Source organism: Sminthopsis crassicaudata, chromosome 5 (assembly GCF_048593235.1).
Source record: "Sminthopsis crassicaudata isolate SCR6 chromosome 5, ASM4859323v1, whole genome shotgun sequence".
NCBI lineage: Eukaryota > Metazoa > Chordata > Mammalia > Dasyuromorphia > Dasyuridae > Sminthopsis > Sminthopsis crassicaudata.
The window spans coordinates 292,771,670-292,796,427 of NC_133621.1; the positions used below are offsets into that span (position 1 = coordinate 292,771,670).

General features: G+C 42.6%; 1 protein-coding gene across 1 annotated transcript; it reads right to left on the minus strand.

The window, feature by feature from the left end:
- Positions 1-7,369: 7,369 nt before the first annotated feature.
- CKAP4 (cytoskeleton associated protein 4) lies at positions 7,370-22,627 on the minus strand. Its single transcript, XM_074271476.1, is given in 4 exon segments — positions 7,370-9,938; positions 21,195-21,276; positions 21,278-21,320; positions 21,323-22,627. Coding segments are annotated over 4 exon segments (2,706 nt in total). The 5' UTR covers positions 22,572-22,627; the 3' UTR covers positions 7,370-8,606.
- Positions 22,628-24,758: the final 2,131 nt, after the last annotated feature.

Here is a 24,758-nt window from a genome sequence, read left to right on the forward strand (position 1 = left end):
TTCAAGAGAACTGTATGTTGAAGTGAGGGACTGTATAAAGGCTTCACAATCTGTATCAACGGAGAGCTTTAGCACACCAGGAGTTACCTGACACCAGTGAATCACAAGTTCACACCATTACTTTCAGGATAATTGAAAATGAAAGTGATTCAGTCCAATGTGTGAATGATGTGTGCAATGGAAATAGAATCAAAATGGCTGATAAACAGGTGATAATGAAGAGAAGTTGGGAAATCCCAATGGAGCAGCTAGATGCCCTCTATGAGTTTCAGATGAACTCCACCCTGAAAGCCTTAAAGAACTGAAAGGTGTGATTGATTGCTGAGTCACTAGCATCCACATCTGAAAAAGGATCTCCCCTATTAATAGAGGGGAGATACATTAGGACTGGAGAAGGGCAAATGTTTAGATTTTCCAAAAAAGGAAGAAAATAAGCAAGTGATCTTTAATCAATTAATAATAATTAGCATTATTTAGCCATTAGCAAAAATAATCATTTATTAAGTGACTCCTGTATGTCAGAAATTGTAAGTGCTGGAAATACAAACACTAGAATGTAGCAGTCCTTGTCTGCCCTCAAGGAGCTTATATTCTATCAAGGGAAAAACATATACAAGTAAATTTCAAGAATATGCAATGAAAATTCCATTTCTGTAATTAATCATTAAAGTCTTAATTACACCTAGAAAGGAAATGTTAACTACAAAGAGCTAGCATCACTTCTTTGCTGAGACACCCCTAACTGTATTTCCTTTTGGACAATTACTAAAATGACAAATAAAAGGAATTCTGTTCTTTGGTTTGGCAAAAGTTTTGGTAAGGACTAAAATACCTTGTTCTTATTGGAAAGATGGAAAGATTCGGCTGTGTTGGCAATGTAATTAGATGGATTGTAATTATTTGAATGACTGGACTTAAAGTAATCCCCACTCTATGAATTTTCACTGGCCATAATCTGTACCTGGCATTCTTTCCCTCCTGCCTTCAGCCTCCTGGCTTATTTCAAATACCAGCAATGAGAAGCCTCTATCTTCTCATTAATTAGTTAGTATCTTCACTCTCCAATGGTTTATTATTTCCAATTTATCAGATCTTTATCTCTTTTGTATACAATTGTTTTCACATGAGCACTTTATAGGACTGTGAGTTCCTTGAGAGTAGTCCCTACTCTACTATTTGCCTTTCTTTGTACCTCCAAAATCTAGCACAGTACTAGCATGTTGTAGACATTTAATAAGTGCTTGCTGACTTGACTTGTCACTAATGGTTGGATGTCTGTAACTAGAATTCTCCACAGAATGTCAAGGGATCTGTGCTTAATAAGACATAGTCTGCTCATCAAAATGGCAGATGACACAAAGGTACAAAGGACAGCAAATCCTTCCCACTAGTCCAAGCTAACAAATTGGATGACAGGATTTATAAAGATCTTGACAAAATAAGGCATCAGCATTCACACTTTTTGGTCTTAGGAACCCTATGAACTCTTACAAATTACTGAGGATCCCATAATGTGAGATGTAGATTATTGTTGTAATGTTTGTCCTCCCTTCTCAAAAAGGACTGTGACATCAGACAGGTGATTCCATGATATGCAAGTGTATTGGATTGATGTGAAGGAAGGCTGGGCAAAGTCACCATTTTCACGTTTTCCTCCAAAGACATCTGGGTCCAGTGGCCAGATATAAATGCAGTTCGACAACTGGAGATGGTCCTTAGGAGGATAGATAGATAGATAGACAGACAGACAGATAGACAGATGATAGATAGATAGATGAATAGATAAAAAGAGCAACAGATGAGAAGATGGCTAGATAAATGGATATAGATATAGGGAGAGACACTGATAGAGACAGAGATAGAGACAAAGAGAAACAGAGAGAAGGAAAAGGAAAGGAAAGGAAAAGGGAAAGAGATGTTAACCATTAAAAATATCTTCATACACCATTATTGATTAGAGAAATGCATATTAAAACAATTCTGAGGTACCCCCTCACATCACTCAGATTGACTAAGATGACAGGAAAAGATCATGATAAATGTTGGAGAGCATGTGGAAAAATTGGGACACTAATGCATTGTTGGTGGAATGGTGAAATGATCCAACCATTCTGGAGAGCAATTTGGAACTAAGCTCAAAGAGCTATAAAACTGTGCATACCCTTTGACCCAGCAGTGTCTCTATTAGGTCTGTATCCTAAGGAAATCATAAATGAGAGAAAAGGACCTACATGTGCAAAAATGTAGTGGCTCTTTTTATGGTAGCAAAGAATTAGAAAATCAGTAGATGCCCATTAATTGGGGAATGGCTCAAGAAGTTATGGTATATGAAAGTAATGGCATATTATTGTTCTATAAAAAATGATGAGAAAGCTGATTTTAGAAAGGCCTGGAAAGATGCTGAGTGAAACGAGCAGAATCAGAAATACATTATACACAATAACAGCAAGACTGTGCAATGATCTACTATGAAAGGCTTGGTTCTTTTCAGTGGTTCAGTGATCCAAAGCAATCCCAATTGACTTTAAACAAGAAAATACCATCTGCATCCAGAAAAAGAACTAGAGACTGAATATAAATCAACATATGCTATGTTCACTTTTATCTGTTTTTTAATTTTCCCGTGGTTTTTCCCTTTTGCTGATTTTTCTCTCCCAACATGATTCATAAACCAATGTGTATTAAAAATAAATTTACTAGAAATAAATCTTAGTATTATTATGAAAGTAGCTTTAACTCTGAAGTCCCCTGAAAGGCTTTCAAAGATCCTCAGGATCCCTGGATCACACTTTGAAGAGTAAAGCATTAGCTGAATCTAACGTAATGAAATTCAGTAGGGATAAATGTAAAGTTTTACACTTGCATTCAAAAAATCATTTTCCCAAGAATGGGAAGACATGGCTAAATTACAGTTTATCTGAAAAAGATCTCATGATTTAATAGATTAAAACCTAATTATGAATTATTATGAATGTGAAGTTTATGATGATTAGGAATGAAAGATGACAGCCAAAAATGCTAATGTAATTTTGGGCAGCATTGAAAAGCACTGATGCAAGAATGCAACGATTGTGTCTCTGTGCTCTACCATCAGACCATCTGGGGAGTATGAGTTCATTTCTGCATGTCACCAATGAAGAAGAATATCAAGAAGCTGGCTGAGTATTGAGATGAAGGCAAATCTTATGGTGAAGGGCCTTGGGTCCACTTCAGAAAAGAATTAGTCTAAGGAAATGAGAATTAACATTCCCATTAATCCTAGAGAAGAGCCCTATATGGGCTAAATGTGCAGGCATTTGAATGGCTTGGATGTGAAACGTATCATTAGATTTCTTCCTTTTGGGTCCCAAAGGATAGAACTAAGAACTCCAGATAGGCAATCCAAAAAGGCAAATCATAGTTTTATGTCAAGAAAAACTTGGTGAAAATGAGAGCTGGCCAGAAGTGAGGTGGGCTCTCTCGACAATTCCCCGTTCTTGGGGATTTTCAAGCAAAAACCCTTCGAAATCTAAAATCCTGTGATCATGGAAGGTTTGGAGATGGGGTCCAGTAATCTGATTAACACGAACACTGAAAAGCAAGGTCTTGGAAGCTAGAATGCCATGCTGAGGAATTTGTATTTTATTCCATGCCGCCTTTAGGCAGTGGGAATCCACTGATGACTGCAGAGGATCACTGTAACAAGTGATAAACGTTCATTAGGATTGTTGTGAGGATCAAATGATATATTTGTAAATTTCTTAGCACAGTACCTGGCATGTAGCAGGTGCTTAATAAATGCTTATTTTCTCCTTTCTTTTCCAGGGAAAAGGTGAAGGGGATGAGGTAATTTGGGCTCATATTAATTGATTTTGTTGTTTGTCCTTCATTCTTGAAGTGGACCATGACAATCAGGAAGCTGATGTTATGACTTGCAAGTAAATTGGATTTAAGTGAGAGAGGGCTACACAGAGTCATCAGTGAAAAAGAGAGGGTTGGGGGAGATGGCATAGAGATAGAATTGATCATTGATTATATAAAGGAGAGAATATGTATGCAGTTATCAACCTTCACCCTTGCAAAACCTTGTGTTCTAAATTTTTCTCCTTCCCTTCCTCCCACCCTTCCCCTAGATAGCAAGTAATCCAATATATGTTAAATATGTGCAGTTCTTCTCTTCTCATAGTTTTAATGATTTCCCCCACCCCCACCCCCGGCAGTTGGGGTTAAATGACTTGCCCAGGGTCACAGAGCCAGGTCAAATTTGAACTCAGGTCCTCCTGACTTCAGGGATGATGCTCTATCCACTGTAATGATAGTTCTTTTTTTTTTTTTTTAAAGGGTTTGACAGTTGATCCCTCACCGATGGGTAGTTTATTTATCTGGAGAGGCAATCCGAGACATGCGACTCATCCAGAGTCATACAAGTGTCAAGTGCTTGAGGATTTTTGACTAGGGTCCTTGTGACCAATTCTGGTGCTCTACCCACTGGTCCATCTACCTGCTCCTTCAAAAGATCACGATTTTGAGATGTTTCTGGGATGTCGACAAGGCAATGACTGGAATTGAGGCAGGAGACTGAATATTTAGATTTAAGGAAGTCATCTGCCTAGATATTTGTTTGAAACCCTAGGAACTATATCTTAGAAAGAGTGCTAAGTCAGGACAGTTAGACGGCATAGTGGACAGAGTGGATTAGAAGGATCTGAGTTGCATATGTACTGTCCAAAAAATGTTATAATTGTAAAATTAATTTTAAAAAAGTTTAAAAAAGGATCTGAGTTCAAGTCTGCCCTCAAACACTTACACTTGCTAGCTTTGTGATCCTCCACAAGTCCTTGAACCCCAAAATAAAGTACCTCAGTTAACACTTCTTGGTTGTGAGACCCTGGGTAAGTCACTTAACCCCAATTGCCTCCAAAATAATAACATACTTCATATTTAGTATTGTGAAATCACATGATCTCACATGTAAAACATGTTTGCTATTAGAGCGTCTATGCTGCCACACGAGATTCTGAGAAATTGGTACTCTCATTTGGCAAGCATTTATCTTGTGCCTACTATATTCATGGAGGTATAATAGGAACTGAAGGGGTCAGAGAAGAGTAGAAAATGTTTTCCCTTCCCTTGAGCTTCCTACAAGCATGATCAAGATCAGGCAAATGCAATATATAGGCAAATAATCATACAGCAATATCACACATGTTTATAGTTATATGCATGTATATAAATATATGTAATGCATATCTGCAAAGTATTTAGATTATATGTATGTTATATACATCATGTTATACAATGTGTTGCATATTATATACACACATATGCTTAAAACTGAAGAGTTCTGGGAAACTATATATGTACACCTGTCTCTGTCAAGTTGATTTGTGTACATTTGCCTGACCTTCCTCTTCCATCTCCGACCCTGGACCCCTAGCCCATTACTTGTGTCCGAGTCTTTATGACATCATTTGGGATTTTTGTGGCAAAAATACTGGAATGGCCTCTCATTTCCTTTTCCAGTTTGTTCTACGGATGAGGAAACTGAGACAAATAGAATAGAGGGACTTGTCCAGGGTCACAAGCTAGTAAGTATCCGAAAACAGTCAACGTGGATTCAAAATCCCATACACTGACATACACTGACTGGGGACCCTGGTAACTAAGCATCATGGGGCAGTCACAATTTATATCTGACCTCAGACCCTGCTTACCTCAGTTTCCTCATTTATAAAATGGGCATAATAGCAGCACCTACCTCTCAGGATTGCTGAAAGATCCAAGATATATATGTCAGCTATTATGATTATTAGCCACTCTGTGTGAGCAAGGAAAACTTTAAAGAAAGTGGCTACCTACTTTGGTAAAGTTTCCTCACCTGGGATTTCCCCAAACCAATAAAATTACAAGTCTGTTCTCTATCCCTACTGTGTCAATGACGTCAGGTAAAGAAAATACAAAAAGTCAAAATAACAACAAAAAAGTCCTTATTCTGATTAACTTTCTCCTCTGAGTGGCAAAATGTACAACAGTTTGTCAGGAAGTTTGGGGAGTAGGGAGCTCTACTTGGAAGCATCTCCCAAGGAAGCTGGTTGGAAACTTGCAGGAAGCTACCGATTCTCATTGGAAATGAGGAAGGTATGTATCGGAAGTGTGGAACATGGGGGCCTTCGGATACCTGGCTAAAGTTTGTATTTTGAAGGAATAACATGAACAAATTCTGGGTTCAGAATCTGGCTCAGCTACCGCCTCAGTTTTCTCATCTGTAAATGGGTGAAGTTTCTTACAACTCTAAATCTATAATCTTCAGTGAGAGGGTCCATAGGGAGATTCCCAGGTGAAGAAACTCCCAAAATTTACCGATTACAGTAGCAATTTTTACAGTAATAATTTACAGATTACAGTAGTAATCTGTGCTACTAGTACAGATTAACAACTGTTCAAATTATGATCTTCGACCAAGGGTTCTTAATGTTTTTATGTGTCATGGACTTCTTTGGGACCTGGGTGTAAGGTTCAAACCTTCTTTCAGAATGCTTTTAAAAGCATAATTTAAACTATGGAGCGTTACAAAAGAAATCAATTTTGGTGAAAATTAGGGCAGTTAGGTGGCGTAGAATAGAGCACTGGGACCGAGTTCAAAGGCAGCCTCAAATTCTTGCTAGCTATGAGATCCTAGGCAAGTCACTTCACCCCATTTGCCTCATCTGTAAAACATGCTGGAGAAGGATGTGGACGACCACTCCAGAATCTCTGCCAGAAAAATCCCAAACGGGATCACAAAAAGCCGTACAATTAGAATAACTCAACAATAATTATCAAAATATTGGGGGAGGGGGGGAGATTGCCAAAAGCCAATTAAAAAACCTCTGTTCTAGACATCTGAACCATTGAGAGAACAAGATGACTTGTCCAAAGTCAAGTATGTGTCAGAAATGAGTTGGAAAATAGGGAAGGAGAAAGGAAAGGGGAAGAGGGAGAAGTGGAAGAGAAAGAGACAGGGAAAGGGAAGGGGAAGGAAAAAGAGGAGAGGAAGGGAAAGGAGAAAGAGAAGAGGAAGGGAAAGAAAAAGGGAAGGAAAGAAGTATTTTTTAGTCTATTATATTCTAGGCCTGTGCTGAAGGCTTTCTAAGTGTTTCATTTGATCCCAAATTCTCCTGGGTTAAGACCAGCTCTTTACTTACCACATTCTGCTTCCTATATGGAGGGAAAGATGAGGCAGGATCCCATACAGCCCCCCGTTCAGTGGTGGAGCACTCAGGTGACCTTCGAGTACCAATACTGGCCACCTCCACCAAGAATCAGCCATCGCTGAAAGGCAAAAATCACTCCTGGCTACGCCATTGACACCGGCTCCTCAAACAAATAACTCCTCTCACACCAGTAAGTACAAAGCTCCAAAGTGTTTATTAAGAATTAAAAATACTGTAAAGAAGCCATACAGTTCATTTCACAGTCAACTAAACGAACGTCTGAAATTACTCCAAATGGAGAAAAAACAAATGGCTTTAAAGAACAGGACAGGACAGACCATCAGGAACAGGGCAGCTCGGGGATGGGGACAGAGCAAACAATGACATGAAATGCAGTGCATACTTTTTTTTTTTCCCACTGACAGACAGGAATCTACTTATTAGGAGATCCCCATGAGTATCATTTTTTTAAAAAAACTTTAAAAAAAAATAGGTTATAGACATTTGGTCTGCATACCTGAGGGGATGCCCCATTCCGCTGTGCTGCTCCTGGGATGTGATTCAAGAATAGATCAGACCCCTGTTCTGGGCTACTAAGTCTAGAGAGTTATCTGCTGACCCAACTAAAGATTTGGCACAAGTGGGCTCAGGATTACTCAGTGTGGATGCCCCATCTTGGCATTCGGAGCCTTCCGAGTCTTGCATAGTTACCTTGGATATCACTAGAGGATGTATAGAATGGGGGTGGGAAGAAAAGGGATGAAAGAGAAACTATGAGAAAGCACCTATGGGAAGGACTATGGTAAAGTAGTTTAAAAAAAAAAAAAAAAAAAAAAACCAACACTAGGAATTGGTATATTTTTTTCCCCCTAAATTGTGCTGATGTTTCTGGTTTCCAGCCAGTTTATAAGTGGAAGACTAGAAGTGATTGACATCTCATGGAAAACTTGGGAGCCTCCCCCCATCAAAAAAAGAAAAATAAATTTATTTTCCTTAAGGACAATTTTAAGGAACATCCTTTTATTATTACTCGAGTAAAAAATAGTGGCCAAGGCGGCCCTTTTGAGGCTAATGATGCTAACCCGTTCCTGTTAATCCTAAAATCAATTCTCATCCTTCTGTGATGTTTTGAAACATCCTTTTAGAAGGAACCTGATTCCTGAAAATGGGAGCTTTTCAGGGAGAAAGCTAGACGTCGATACAAAAATAACAAAGCAGCCATAGCCCTGTTTTCACAGGTTTAGCCTAACAATGGCAAATAAATTAAATGAGTTGGCAAGGGGGGATAGGAGAATACCTGGGTGCTTCCATGAGTGTCTATTGCTCGTTACAAAGAGGGATGAATTTTTTTTTCCTTTTTTTTTTTTTTTTTTTGACCATGAGAGACGGTGAGGGAGGGGACTTTGAAATTCCACACCAGCATTGATAACTCATTTAGACATTTTCATGAATTTTCTCCACTTTCACAAACAGTCGATCCAGATCGCTCCTCAGGTCGTCCAATAAACTTTTCGTTGACTCCAAATTATTCTCATTGGTTTCAATTTTCACCGAGTAGGCGACCAGACTGTCCACGGCAGTCCTAACCATTTTTAGATCTGATTCCAGCTGGCTTAAGGAGGACCTCAGGTCATCCACCGACGCCAGTTTTTCTAGATAGTCAGGAGGGAGAGAAGCGTCCCCCTGGGCTTTGTCAAGCAGAGTACGGACCTGCTTCTGCACCTTCTCCAGGGAGTCCACGGCGCTGGGAAGCTCGCTCACGCTCCTCTTCAGCTCCTCCACGTCATTGAACAGGGAGAGCTGGGCCTCCCCCAGGCTCCTCACCGTACTCCCCAGGCCCTCTTTATCAGCATCCAACAACCCATGGGAAGCCGTGATGCCTTCGAGGTGCTCCTGGAGGGCAGCCAGCTGATGCTCATGCTCCTGGCTTCGGGAAAGAAGGGACTCCAGAGTTTCCGTCTGGTGAGAAGAGGCTGTCTGGATAGCCTGGAGGCTGCCTTCCAGGTGCTCAAACCTGGATTCCAAATCATCGCTCCTCCTCTGAAGGGAGCCCAAGGCGTCTGTGTTCCTGAAAATGTCGTTCTCTTCTTGCTGGCTGGAGCTCGCTTTGACCTGGCGGACATCTTCTTCCAGTCTCTTTATCTCGTTGGGGAGATGGGACAAGGAAGCCTCCGCCTGAAGAATTTTCTCCCTCAGAGACTGCAAGGTAAGATGCTCATTATCAGCAGCCTCCCTGAACTTTTCCTGCTCTTGTTTCAAATTCACCAACTCTTTGACTTCAGTGTAGACATCAGATTCCATATTCTCCAAGGAACTTTTCAAAGACTCGATGTCCTTTTCTCTGGATTTGACAGAGGTCTGAAGTCCATCCACCACATTCCTCAGTGCCTTCAGGTCATCTTTGTACCAATCTGTCTCCTCCAGGGAGGCGATCTTGGCTTTCACCTCATTGATTTCCTTCTGACTCCTCTTCTGGACGTCGGTGAATATGGCGATGTTCTCGTTGATGGACCTGGTGAGCTCTGTGAGTCTCTCTTCCACGGTGTGCTCCAAGGAGTTGAAATCCTTCTCCCTAGCGTCCTTGACTACATGGATGCCATCAGAAAGGTCCTTCAGGATCTCGTTCTGCAATTTTTGCAGCACCTCGCTGATGCGATTGATCTCGTTCTCCCCCTGTTTAATGGCTTTCTCCGTCAACTCTTGTTTATGTTGGGAGTTTTTCAAGATGGACTCAAAACTCACAAAAGTAGACTGCAGAGATTGGACCTACAAGAAAAAAGCAGATGTTAATCTTCCAGAAAAACAGATGGATTTATATCCACAGCAACCTGGTAACCGAAAACATTAAATTGATCAATCAAATAGAATTTATAAAGAATTATAATATAATTTATAAAACTTATAAAAGAAATTATAAAGGCTATGTGGGTGTCAGAATTCAGGGTGAGGCTTGGAGTGCCCCAGCATTTGAGATAGCTAATTTTTTTCTTTTTTAATCAGATTTATTAGATAAAGGCTGGCGTGCTTATCCAATCTGGAGATGACACAAATCTAGGAAGGCTTGAGAGAAAATGTAATAGATGACTAAGTCTGAATCCAAAAAAGACCTAGACTACCTCAAATGAAAGACAACCAGGATTTCAAAGGACCTTCAGTACCAGACTATGGAACAGTGGTCCTCAAACTTTCTAACTAGGGGGCCAGTTCCCTGTCCCTCAGACTGTGGGAGGGCCGGATTATAGTAAAAACAAAAGCTCACACTCTGTCTCCGCCCCTCAGTCCATTTGCCATAGCCCTGTGCATATACATCCTGGCACATAAACATCCTCAGTGGGCTGCACCTAGCCCGCAGGCCATAGTTTAGGAACCCCTGCTGTAGAAGGATCAGTTGAGGGAATTAAAGGATATTAATCCTATAGGAAAAAAAAATTCTGGGACAGCTGAGGGGCAGAGGGAAGATGAAGTCAAGCCTCCAAATAGCTAAAGAGAATTTCAGGGATAAGGGAGTAGTGTATTTCTGCTTGGTCCCACAGGGGCATACAAGGAATGGATGGGGAAAAGTTGCAGAGCCATTTCCTAAAAGTACTCTTGGGCTACAGAGATCTTGAAAAAGATGGCTACATGACTACTTAATGGGATTATTAAAAGGGATTTTGGATCCCATTCAGGTTAGATTAAACTAGATTGCCTGTGAGTACCCTTTCAGCCAAGCTATATACAGACTGTATGATATTGGATGAGTCATGGTACTTAGATGTCCCCATCAGTAAAATGGGAATACCTGTAGGACAAATCATACATGATTGCTGTGCGAATCAAATAAGATGACAGATAGAAAATACTTTGAAAACTGTAAAATGTTTTGTTGACCCATTTCAGTCCTGTCTGACTCTCAATGACCCAGTTGGGATTTTCTCTGCAAAAATACTGGAGAAGTTCGCCATTTCCTTCTCTAGCCAATTTTACAGATGGGGAAACTGAGGCAAACTTGTGCAGGGTCACCCAGCTATTAAGTGTCTGGTCCTCCTGACTCCAGGACCCATGCTCTATCTAGCTGTCCCTGTTCCTACCACTCTTAAAGCCTAATTATACAGTTAACTAAAACATCATGACTCCAAAGAAGAAATATGAAAATGCACCTCCTTTTCTTTTTTGCACAAGTGGGGAATTATGGGTATGGAACACTCCATTTAACATCAGACTTCTTCCATATATTGGTTAGTTTTACTGAAATGCTTTTTTTTTTTTTTTTTTTAATTTTGTTTCATAAGCAATAGCTGTCTGAGAAGACCAGGAGGGGGAGGAGAGCTATATCGGGAAGGGAGCGTGATAGAAGAACAAAAGTTAGCAATAATTTATTTTTTTAAAGGAATACTATGGTGGAATGGGGGAAAAAAATGTTAGTTTTGGAGGCTGAGTTCAGATCCTGTGCTAAGCTACCTACATAATCTTGGCCAAGCCAATATTCTTGTCATAGGCTTTAATTTCCTCATCTGTAAAGTAGAGAAGCTGGATGAAATGAGTTTGGCTAAGTCAATTTTCTTGGTGTAGACCCCGATTTCCTCATCTGTAAAATACGGAAGTTGGATGAAATGAGCTGTCGGGTCTTTCCAGATTTGAATCTCAATGGATAAGAAGGCCACAATCAGGGGTTCTGGCCTCCTTTCAGTCACTTGGTCTGTCTCACTTTTTTTTAAGACCAGAGTGCACAATCTCAGGCTATGGTACAAACGTAACCTATTTTTCTGGAGAAGAGCTTGGTAAGAATGGCTGCAAGGATCAGGACCAGCCTGAATCTAGCACTTCAAGTTCTCAGTTAGCCTTCCCACTGGGAGGTTAAGGGCATATCCTCCTATGGCAAAGGGAAGTGGCTCTTACTAAGTTATGAGAGCATTAATAGATTGCCTAAATCCTGAACCATATGGAGTAACAGGATGATGAAACTGAACGAAAGAAAAAAAAAGAACTGGATTTGTAAGCTACGGGTCTGAGTTTGAATTCACCTGCTGATACTGACAGATAGGTCACTCAGTTTCCTCAATCAGTAAAAAGTGGGAAGGGAAGGGTTAAGTCCCTTCCATTTCTAAATTTAGGATTCTGTGACCTGGGCTTAAATACTGAGCCTTGTAAGCAGTAGGCGACTTACTACCAGTCACCTCCCCTGTCTTGAGTCTCAGTTTCTTACTCTGTAAAAGTAAAGGGACCGGATGAAATAAGAGTTTGTGGAGTTCGGGACTTGTAGTCAGAAAAATCTGAGTTTAAACTCAGTCTCTGGCATTTATTAGGGGTGATCGTGGGCCACTTAGCTGTGTGACCCTAGACAAGTCACTTAAACTTAATAGGGAAGGAGAAAGGATAGGAAGGAAGGAGAGAAAGAGGGAGGGAGAATAGAGGAGAAAAAGAGAAAATGAGGGTGGAAAGGAAGGAGGGAGGGAGGAAGAAAGGAAAAAAGAAGGAAAAGAAGAAATAAGGGAGGGAAGAAGGGAGGGGGAAAGGAAGAAGAGGAGGGGAAAAGGAGGAAGAGGGAGGGAAGAAAAGAGAGAGACAGTGAGAACACTAAGTGCTCTCATTTACAAATCCAATACTCCTTCCAAAAAAACCATGTTTAAACTAATTCTCTTTCCCAGAATCCCACAGTAGGTGCGTATTAGCAGCTGTTAATGGACAGAGAAATGGCTTCTCACTGACTCCCTAGAGCCTGATGAACTTCCATTCTGCGTGCCAGCCCAAGACTATGGCTAGAATCTGGATCTGGAGCCCCAAGGGATCCCGTGTGGCCCAGCATTGTGGATGGCCAGGAGAGCCCCTGCCTTAGTGTGGGCAGACCGAAGTCGCCCTGAGCTCCACTGGGGTTTCCCTTCATTTCAAGACTGGAATGTCCTCTGGTGAGAGGGGCCCTGGGACTATTTTTAGCCTCAGGGGGCTGGGAGTTAGAGCAGAACAGGAAACATCTCTGGCAGTCAAATGCTACACGTCCAACAGCTGGGTAACTGGCCGGATTCCCTTAAGCCAGCCTCGGCCTGGACTACTCCCAGGGCACCCAAGGAGCGTTCCTTCCCCTAACCCATCCATTCATTCAACCAGCACCTAATACTTGTATCACTGAGGGGAGAGAAGAGACAGAGAGGTGACAGAAATGAGGAGACTGGGGTCTAGCCTTGGCCCTGAATCACAGCCTGATAATCCCTTGCACAGCATTTCTTTACCAACATTTTTTTAAATAATCATATTTCTTTTCCTTAGTGATCCTGTGCATTTTATTTGAAGCAATTACATACATTACTCTTAGAAGGGGTTTGAAGGTTTTGCAATCAAAAGATTCCGGGGCACAAACGGACAAATCCACTTATCTTGGGCTCCAAAAAGATCTATTAATAAATAGGTTTATTTGCTGGAGACTCAAGAGTTTCTGAATTGGAAAGTACCCCAAGTCCATCAAGGGACCATCCAATCCTAGACAAAAGCTAATGAAGAAGTCTCCTGAGGAAGCTCATTCTTATCCCATGGATCCTATGAGCCCAAACCACAGTGGAGGGGTCCTGGCCCCCTATCTGTCAGGGTCTTTGTTTACTCACTCTTAATAATAAGGTGATGAGACAATGACAACCACAGATTCGTCCAGATTCTAAATCTAATTTCTCGGCTAAGTTCCTTACATTTTGAAGTCTGTCTGATCCCATGTCTAAAATTCAAATTCTTCTCCTGTCACAAGTGATGTGAACTGAGGAATAAGGTCTTAGGACCTCAGTTTCCTTATCTGTATCAATGGGCACAGTTGGATTTAGTACCTGGAATCTTTTCTAGCTCTAAATCTATGATGTTCAAAACTACCCCAAACCTTTTAGGAGTGAGAAATCCCATTCATCCCCAGGGCAGAAAATGCACAAGATTTCAAAGGACCTCAGTTTGAATCCTAAATCTGCCACCATGTGTCATCATCTCAGGTAAATTACTTCCTTTTTGCGTCTCAGCTTCCTCATTTATAAATGTATCTAGTATACAATGATACTAGATAGCTATTATTACAGTGTTATCATTATTACTGCTGCTGTCGTATTTCAGCAGGGAGATTATGGGCAAAATCAATATCACTTAAATGCAAGCTAACATTTGCCAAGCAACTGAGCCTTCTTTGCCTTGTCTCTAATTCCACTTCCTGGTCATCTCCCTGTTGTCCTGGCTGACCATCAAATTTATCTTCCCCCATCCCTCAACCCTGACTCTATCCCTGCTCTGAAAGGGGAGGTTCTGCCTCATCTTGTCCCCCCAACACAGAGAACAACTCCCCCTTTACAATTTTCCTTTATGAGCAAGTCATTCTCATTAGAATGTAAACTCCCAGAGGGCAATGATTAGTTGGCTTGAATTTGTATCCTTAGGGCTTAAAAGCAAGCAGACTGGCAAAAGTCCTTGATGCTTTCTCAATTCCTCTATCCTTTATCTACCTATCCATGTGTCTGTCCATCCACCTTTCTCTATCACCTATCTATTCATCCATCCATCTATCCATCTCTCTATCCACTTATCTAACCATCCATTTATCCTTTCTTCCAACTCTCCATCCATCCATCCATCTCTCCACCTAACCATCTCTATCTATCTTGTCTATCCATTCTCTCTCTATCCACTTATCTAACTATCCATCCATCCACTTATTTATTACGTATAGAATAGTGGAGAGAACACTAGCACTGAAGTCAGAGAACCTGAATTCAAATTCTTCTCTGATGCGTAAGACTTGTAGGATCCAACATGACTAATATGGAAATATATTTTGCATAATTGAATATCTATAACCTATATCAAATTGGTTACCATCTCAGGGAGGGAAGAGGAAGACAAAAAACTTGGAATTTAATTTTTTCTAAACTAATGTTAAAAATTGTCTTTTCCTGTAACTAGGAAAAAATATTTAAAGAATATTTAATAATCAATCAATAGTTAACTATTCATAATTGATATTTTAAAGTAATAATTTAATGTTACCTTATTAATGTATTTTAAAGTAACAGAAATAGAAAATTTTAAAATAGAAAATAGAAATTTTTTTTAAAACCTCGTAAGATCTTGGGGAAGCTCATCTTGCTTGTCAAGCAAAGGATTGCTTAACAACCTTAAAGTGTTGTACTTAAACGCTCACTATTATATAATATCTATTTTACAGAAGAAATTGAGATTGGATGATTTAGGTTTGGTCACATAGAAGGGTGTCAGAGATGGGATTCCAAACTAGATCTTTCTGCATCAGAGTCCATTATTCTAGTCAGTTTACAAACTGCCTCCTCAGTTTGTTTTAAAGAATAGAAGGAAAAGGTACGGGAAGAGCAGACAGTATAAACCAAGGTAGAGAAATTCAGCACATGGGGCAAACAGAGGGAAAATGTTGAAGTTAGTGACTAATTAGAGATCAGTGGATGAGATGAACAGTGGCTTCCTCTGGCTGCCTGCTGAAAGGTCCAGAAAGGCTAGGTAGCTGAAGCACCTGAGATTCATGATCACTGAGTCACATTTCAAGAGTTCTTAGAAAGGCAACTTAAAACCAATCTAGGTAATTCCATTCAAGAATTCTGGATGAGAACGAAAGGATAGGTCGTGATCTACACCAGTGTAGGGGATGCCCATGTCTATAACAGCCCAGATCCATTAAAATATCAAGTGAGGTAGTGTAGAATAATGGGTAGACACAATATAAAATAAAACGCGGTGCTTGGCATTCTAAAATTCCTTCCAGTTCTATAATGTACAATCCCATAAATTTAATCAAATTTCAACCATCTCATTTTATAGATAAGGACACAGAAGTCCAGTGTTACTTATGATCTCTGCTCATCAGTTGCAAAGCCAGGAACAGAAGCACAAAAAAGTCATGGAGAAGACTTCAAAAGTCCATGTTCAGGGGCAGCTAGGTGGCGCAGTGGATAGAGCACCAGCCCTGAAGTCAGGAGGACCAAGTTCAAACCTGACCTCACACACTTAATGCTTCCTATCACTTAACCCCAACTGCTTCAGCAAAAAAAAAAAAAAAAAAAAAAAAAAAAAATTAAAATTAAAATTAAAAAATAAACCACAAAATATTATTTATTACCTTTGTCAGGATAGGTCTAGTAGACTACAAATCCTGAGAGACCTTATTTTTTCTTTCTTTTCCCACCTTCCCCTTTTCACAATGCTTAGACTTTACAGGGAATAAAAATATTACATTTGGTGGTTTACATTATATATACCTCTCATTGAATTCTCACAATAAACTTGTAAGTTTAATAATAAACTAATAAAACTTTTAAGTTTTAATAAACTTAAGATATAAACTTACAAGATTATAAAAGCTACCATTAGTCACATTTTTACAGATGAGAATACTGAGGCTGGGAAGTGACTTACCAAAATTCATCCTAGTTATGTTAGTTAAGTGTCTAAAGGATTCAAACTCAGATCTTTTTGATTATAAGTGTAACACTACCCACTATTCCCACCTCCCTAACTACCTATAAGAACACCATACAGGAAAGAGTGAGTAAAGGAAAAACAGGGACTAGTGATAGGTCTCAACTATATTCTAGATTTAGTCATTCAACTTTCTGTAATGGGCAGAAGGGCACTATCCACAAGCCACTGGACCCTCTTGGGCTGGAGCTCTGATTTGCTGTAAGTGGTCAGGACTATCAGAAAACAGTAAAAAGGAGCTGATTTTTGTCCCTATCTCCCTTCAGCTCACTTAACAATGGATTTAGTGTAAAAGGGAAGGGGAGGAGCAAAGTAGATTACGGAAGGCTGGAGAAAAGGGGTGGGGAGGCAGAGCAACTTCCTAGAGTCAGGGAAGTTTATTTCCATGGATATCCAAGATACACATCTGTCCCCCAGTGCAGCAGGCCATGGCCGGAGATTCCCCAGAAAGCTCTGATACTGGCTCTCCAGCCATGCTCTGGGTGCCTTTTGGCTATCCAATCCACTCCTATCATCTCTCCAGATTCACCATCCTCCCAAAATAGTGTATATCAACATGCTTTTCAAGCCTGCAAGGCTTAATGGGGTTAAACACCCTTCTCCTGGATGTGGGGGAAAAGAGCATCTTACCCCTCACACACACCAGGATGTATCTTCCCAGCTCCAGCACACACTGCCTCAGTTTACTCAATTGTAAAGTGAAGAGACTGGCTAGATCAGGCATCAAACGGGCCAAATGAAGGATTCACAAGATCCACAACCCTTCAGGGCTGCCTGAACTATATTAAAATGTAACTGGGAAATACTTAACCAAATAAATAAAAACAGACAATGCTATATTTTCTTAAACTAAGTCAATAAGCATCCCACAGGGATCCTTATGTGCAGTCTGGTTTCTATCAGACTTTAACTTCTAAGATTCCTTCCATTTTATGAAAACCTAAAAAATCTACAAATGTCTATGAAGTCTCTTTCCTTTTTTTTTTTTTTTCCCAAAAATGAGCATTAATAATGCTACAACTAATTCTTTTCCTCTTTTTCTAAATTAATAAACTTTAATTCTTTTCCTTTTTTTAAGTTAATAATGCTAAAACTTTATTTTCCTCTTTTTGTTTCTAATAAGGCTACAACTAATTCTTTTCCTTTTTTTTCTAAGTTAATAATGCTACAATTTTAATTCTTTTCCTTTTTTTTCTTTCTAAGTAATGCTACAACTTTTATTTTTTTCCTTTTATTTTCTAAGTAATGCTACAACTAATTCTTTTCCTTTTCTTTCTCCTAAGTTAGTAATGCTACAATAGCTATGGAATATAAAATAAAATAAGCATTCTCAATTATATCACTACTTATGTTGCTCAGGCTTTTTTTTCAATCCAGTCCAACTTTTTATGACCCCTTTGGGAGTTTTCTTGGCAGAGATACTAGAGTGGTTTGCCATTTCCTTCTCCAGCTCATTTTCACAAATGGGGAAACTGAGGCAAATAGGATGAAGGGAGTTGCCTAGCTATTAAGTGTCTGAGGTTAGATTTGCACTGAGGAAAAGGAGTCTTCCTTACTCCAAACCTAGCATTCCATCTACTGTATCACCTAGCTGCCTCTTAATTATATTAGTTAATAATTTATATTATGTATATTAACTTAAAAAAATTAAAATCAATAATTTAATAATTATATAATGCTATCCATACTCAAAAGAAATTACTAATTGTCTGAATATACATTTAAAATTTTATAATAAACTTAATAATAATCAAATGTTAATTTAAAATAATAATTAAAATTAATGATTTAATAATTATATAATGCTATCCATACCCAGAGAAAAAACTGATTGTGTTTGAATACAAATTGATGCATGCTTTTTTTTTAAATCTTATTTTCCTCAAGGTTTTTTTTTTTTTTTTTTTTTTTAAATCTTATTTCCTCCAAAGTTTTTTTGGGGGAAGGGAAGACCTATTTTTTTCTCAACATGACTTTTATGAAAATGTTTTACATGACTTCACATGTTCTTTCTTAATGGGTGTTACAGAGGGGCAAAGAGAAAAAATCTGAAACTCAAAAGTTTTAAAAACAAATGTAAAAAAATTTTTACACATAATTAGAAAAGCAAAAATACATATAATCATGTTATTTTATCATGATTATGCTATTAATAATAAACATTATTTGTGGTTCATTATATAAATAGGCTATTTATATATAAGAAAAATGAGAGGGCTGTACTGGGAGAACTCTAAAGTTTTTTTCAACTCTAAATTGGACCCAGGTTTAAAAACACTTTTACAATCTGTACAACCTTGGGCAAAGCAATCTTGAATCTCAGTTTCCTCATCTGAAAATGAGAAGGTTGGACCAGAGGGCCTGTGAGATTCCTTTCAGATTTTGATCAATGAGCTTCCCAATCCTGGATCCCCAACTCAGTCTGGGATGCCAGGGAAGGACCAGAACTGGCTACACTCTTGCTTCTGTCTGGGATGGCTTGGGTGGGGCCCAGGCTCAAGGCAAGACTGGCCAGCTCTCCCCAGCCCCCCTGGCTCTTCTGCACACTCAGCTGTTCCAAGTCATTGAAGAATCAGTGCAAAGAGACTGGGAGTTTCCTTCCAGGTCAAGGCTAATGTTTTGTGACAGGTTCCCTTTGCTAATCAACCCTCCAGCTGGCAAAATACTACTGCAGCCCTATTTGATACTTGAGGGAAGGCAGAGAAACACTTTTGGAAACGTGTTTTTCCCCTGCTGTCTAAATAAAAGACAAAGAGGGACTGTTTGGAGGGGAAAGCTTGTGTGTCCCCCCTTCCCTGCTCCTTTGCGCCTGGGGCTGGCTCAGGCCAGTTGCCCAAAGATGCTCTGAAAAGGGCCCACTTGGCTGGATCCCTCCCAGACTGGAGCATCCCCCTCCCCAAAGGGCCAGGAAGGTTCGATCAGAATCAGGGACACTCCCAGACAGAGCCAGATGCCAACTCCTGGCTCCCTCTCCAAAGCAGATCAGAAGGCCTGCTGGACTCCTGGTTGGGGTCAGGAACAGGTCCAAAGCTCTCACATTTATTAGAATGTGACCAGGAACAAGTCTCAGTGGTGCAGCGGATCAGGTACTGGACCTGATAAAACCTACCTGGGTTCAAATCAGCTCTCAGAGACTTACTGTGTGCCTCTGAGAGCCAGTCACAAACTGTGACTGTCTCACTTTCCTCATCTGTAAAATGGGGACAATAACAGCAATCAAGATCAAATGAGGTCATATTTGTAAATTCCTTTTGCAAAGTTCAAAGCACTAGATAACTCCTGAATATTATAATTATAATCTATCCTCCAGACAGCTGCCAAAATGGAATTTCATATTCCTAAAGCACAGTTCTAACTAAATCATTCCAAATTACCATGGGGGAAGGGGGAGGAGGGAATCCTCATGCTTTGCACATGCTGTTTCCCATACCAGGAAAACCCTCCCTCCTCACTTCTCTTATATTCAAAGCTCCATGCTACATGGTATCCCTCCATTCCCCTCTATCACTTTTTATTTTCACTGTATATTACTTTGGTATTAACTGAAATGTACAAATAGTCCTGTATCTATTTTTGTGTCCATGCAGCTCCCCTCAAAAAAGAATGTAAATGTTAAATGTAAAATGTAAATTCTAGGAATGTTCTCTTTTTGTCTTTGAACCCTTGTGTGATATCTAGCACCTTGTAAGATCTAATTCAAAGCTTGATGATTAACATGTATGAGCCTTAGTTTCCTAATCTGTAAAATTAGGATAATACCACCAAAAGGACATGGAACTCAAATGAGTTTTACCATATACACAGTGCTTAGGATCATTCTAATAATACTACTAGATAGAAGACTGGGACTCATCTTTCTTGAGTTCAAATCCAGTCTCAGACACTTACTAACTGTGATTCTTGGCAAGTCCTTTCACTCAGTTTCCTCATCTGTAAAATAAACTGGAAAATCACTCCATTATCTCTGCCAAGAAAACCTCAAATGGAGTGATAGTCAAACAGCTGGGAAAAAAAAATCACTCGAAACAATTAAGGTTTACAGAGCATCTTAGAAATATTACCTCATTTGAGTTTCACAAAACCCTAGGAAGGAGGTGCTATTATTATCCCCATCTTACAGTTGGGGCAGAAGACTTTAAATCGACTTTCCCGGAGTCACACAGCTTGTGGGTATCTGATGTCACATTTGACCCCATTCACCGGGCCACCTAGCTGCCTACTAGAGAAAGGAACCTCAGATGCCCTTTTTATAGATAAGGAAAATGAAACTCTAGAGATTAACTGGCTTGCCCCAGGTCCAATAGGTTCTTAGGATTACAGATCTGGAGATGAAAGGAGCCCAGGAGACGTTCTAATCCAATCTCATTTCACAGAAAGGGAACTAAGTAGGGAAACTGAGGCATTTACAGCGGAAGAAACTAAGACCCCAAGGTCATAGCTACTGAGCCCACTTGGCTAACGGTAAGACATTGAGCCAGCTCTGCTGTGAACGTGGCACTTAGAGGGAAGAGGACATGGAGGATGCTTGGAAGCTGCCCTATTTGGAAAGAGAAGGAAAGGAGGAAGAGGGGCCCTTACCTTGTGCATGACGCCTTGCAAGCCCTGGCCCAGCTCCTCTCTCTGCCTGGTGAAGCCCTCATTTCGGAGCCGGATCTGACTGGTCCTCCAAAACGTTATGGACGCACCATCCGGAGAAGCCGGCCCGGCGATGAGGGTGAGGTAGAAGAGAAAGTTGAGAACCTTTGCCAGCTGGCCAAAGAAGGAGGAAGAGGAGGAGGCTGGGGAGCCCACTGAGGATTTCCCACCACCACCTCCCCCTCCCCGATTGCTGCCTTTGGGTTGGTTCTGGTTTTGCTGCTGCTTGGGCTGTTGGTTCTGCTGCTGCTGCTTGGGCTGTTGGTTCTGCTGCTGCTGTTTGGGCTGTTGGTTCTGCTGCTGCTGCTTGGGCTGTTGGTTCTGCTGTTGCTGCTGCTGCTGTTGCTGATTCTGCTGCTGCTGCTTGGGCTGTTGGTTCTGCTGCTGCTGTTGCTGCTGTTTGGGCTGTTGGTTCTGGTTTTGCTGCTGCTTGGGCTGTTGGTTCTGCTGCTGCTGTTGCTGCTGTTTGGGCTGTTGGTTCTGCTGCTGCTGCTGCTGCTTGGGCTGTTGATTCTGGTTTTGCTGTTTGGGTTGTTGGTTCTGCTGCTGCTGCTTGGGCTGTTGGTTCTGCTGCTGCTGCTTGGGCTGTTGGTTCTGCTGCTGCTGCTGTTTGGGCTGTTGGTTCTGTTGCTGCTGCTGTTTGGGCTGTTGGTTCTGTTGCTTGGGTTGGTTCTGTTGTTGCTGCTGCTTGGGCTGTTGGTTCTGCTGCTGCTGCTGCTTGGACTGTTGGTTCTGCTGCTGCTGCTTGGGCTGTTGGTTCTGCTGCTGCTGCTTGGGCTGTTGGTTCTGTTGTTGCTGTTGCTTGGGTTGGTTCTGTTGTTGCTGTTGCTTGGGTTGGTTCTGTTGTTGCTGTTGCTTGGGTTGGTTCTGCTGCTGTTGTTTGGGTTGTTGATTCTGTTGCTGTTTGGGCTGTTGGTTCTGCTGTTGTTTGGGCTGTTGGTTCTGCTGTTGTTTGGGCTGTTGGTTTTGCTGCTGTTTGGGCTGTTGGTTCTGCTGCTGTTTGGGCTGTTGGTTCTGGTTCTGCTGCTGCTTGGCTTGCTGCTGCTGCTGCTTGGGCTGTTGGTTCTGGTTCTGCTGCTGCTTGGGCTGTTGGTTCTGGTTCTGCTGCTGCTTGGCTTGCTGCTGCTGCTTGGGCTGTTGGTTCTGCTGTTGGGCTGACTGCTTGCCTGGCTGGGGCGACTGCCTGGGCTGCTGCTCGGACTGCGGCTGCTGCTGCCTCTTTGCCACGTCATCGGGGCCGCCCGCCGGGTGGGCGCCCTTCTCGGAGGGGGCGGACGAGCCCTGGCCGCCCTTGGAGCCTCGCTGCTTGGCTGAGGACATGGCCGGGCCGGGGCAGGGGCTGGCTGGGTGGGTGGGTGGGGGGTGAGTGAGTGGGGGGGAGCCGCCGCGCCGCGCCGCCGCCGCCGCCGCCCGGAGCCCGAGCGCGCCTGCCTGTCCGTCCGGCCGCCCGGCCGCCGCTCCGCCCGCCCGCCTGCCGCTCCGCCGGGCCGCTCGTGCGCCCGCCGGCCGCCTCCTCCCTCCTTTCTCCCGGGGCGCTGGGGGCACCGAGGCGCACGGGGACCTCCCGGCCGCGCTGGAGGAGGACGCCGCCGCCGAAAGGGAGAGAGGAGAGAGAGGGAGAGTGCGCCGAGAGAGCGAGAGAGCGAGAGGGGAGAGAGAGAGAGAGGGAGAGAGAGAGAGAGAGGAGGAAGGAGGATGGGCCGGGAAGAAGGAGGGGGCGAGAGGAGCCGCCGGCCCCGCCCCTGCCGAGTGGGGAGAGACTGCCACGCACGCTAACCGGAGCCGGCAACCCCTCCCCTGCCCGGCGGCCCGCCCGTGCACCTCCCTTCCCCGTGCGCCGGCCCCGCCCCGGCCGCCACGACCCCAAAACGGGGAGGGGGCAGAGGAGGAGAGCGGCGGCGTTCGGGGGAAGGGCTTCCTGCCCGACGCGGGGGAAAGCGGGAAAGAAAAGTCTGGCTCCCTTCCCGTGCGGGCGTGTTCCTGGCCGGGGGAGCCCTACTCCGGCGTGCCTGCGCCCCCGGCCTTGGGCGGCCTGGCGCCGCCGCTCACGTGGATACCCTTGGGGGGTGGGGGGGGGGGACCCGGCGCTGGCTTCGACCTCCCGGGCCATGCCCACCCTCTTTATGCACGAGAGCCGGCTGGGGCCCGGGATCGTGGATAGCACATCCGGGACTGCGAGGGCCCCCGGAGGCCGTTTAGCCGGACCCCCTAGTCCTCTACCGGAGAAAACTGGCTCCGCAGGCTATTTAGCCGAACCCCCCAATCCTCTACGGAAGGAAACTGAGGTCCTGGAAAGAGTAGAAATCATGGCTCACAGATCCGGGACTTTGAGGGACCCCGGAGGCCGTCTAGCCGGACTCCTTAGTCCTCCACAAAAGGAAACGGGTCCTGGAAAGAGTGGGGATCTTCGATCTCAGATTGGGGCTTCAAGGGACCCTAGAGGCGTTTAGCTAGACCCCCTAGTCCTCTACAAAGGAAACTGAAGTCCTGAAAAGAGGAGGAATCATAGATAACTAATCAGGGGCTGCAAAGGACCCTGAGACAAACGCCCTCCTGCTGCTCCAGAGAAGGAAACCGAAATCTAGAAAGAGTAGGGATCATGGATCACAGACTGGGGGCTGCAAGGGAATCCAAAGGCCTTTTAACCACTCCCCGGGAAGAATCTACCCTACTCTTCTCTCAGTGCAGAGTGCCGGACCTCGACTCAGGATCACTGGAATCTCTTAGTTCAGATCCAGCCTCAGACATTTCCTAAATGGGTGACTCCGGGCATGTCACTTCACCTTGTTTTCCTCAGTTTCCTTATCTGTAAAATGAGCTGGAGCCATTTCAGTATGGGGGGGGATCTCAGAAAAGGTCAGGGAGAATCTGACAAGAGTGAACAACCCCAATTCCTGGGAGGGAAATTGATTTAGGATCATAGAAGCATAGATTTAGATCTGTGAGGCCACTGAGCCCAACCCCTTTCTTATTCAGAGAAAGTTGAGGGATAGGATCCTAAATTCATAGATTCATGGCTGGAAGGGAGTAAAGGGGCACCTAGTCCAGTCTCCACATTTTCCACAGAAAGAAATGGGCCCAGGGAAAGGAAGGGATCTTGGAATCATTCAGAACTGGAAGGGTCCTCTGGGGCCATCTAAACTCTGAACTTTACAGATTAGGAAACTGAGGCCTCACAAAGGTGAAATAACCCCTGGCTTAAGTCTAGAATTTAGGGACCACATGGTCTTGGATTTAGAAGGGACCTTTGAGGACCTCCCCCATGGCAGAAGATAAAACAAAAGACTTGCTCTGGACTCCCAGCTCTGCCTCCCTAGGTGACCTTGGGCAGCTGATCCATCATTCCTCTGCCTAAGGGAGGTCCTTCACTCCTCCAAACTGTTCTCTCATCTGTAAAACGGAGAGTTCCATATTAAGTAATCTCTTAAGCCTCTTGCCTCCTCTGCTCTAAATCCATGGTCTAATGTAAGATAGAGTAAGGCAAGAAACTTACACACAGTCATAGTG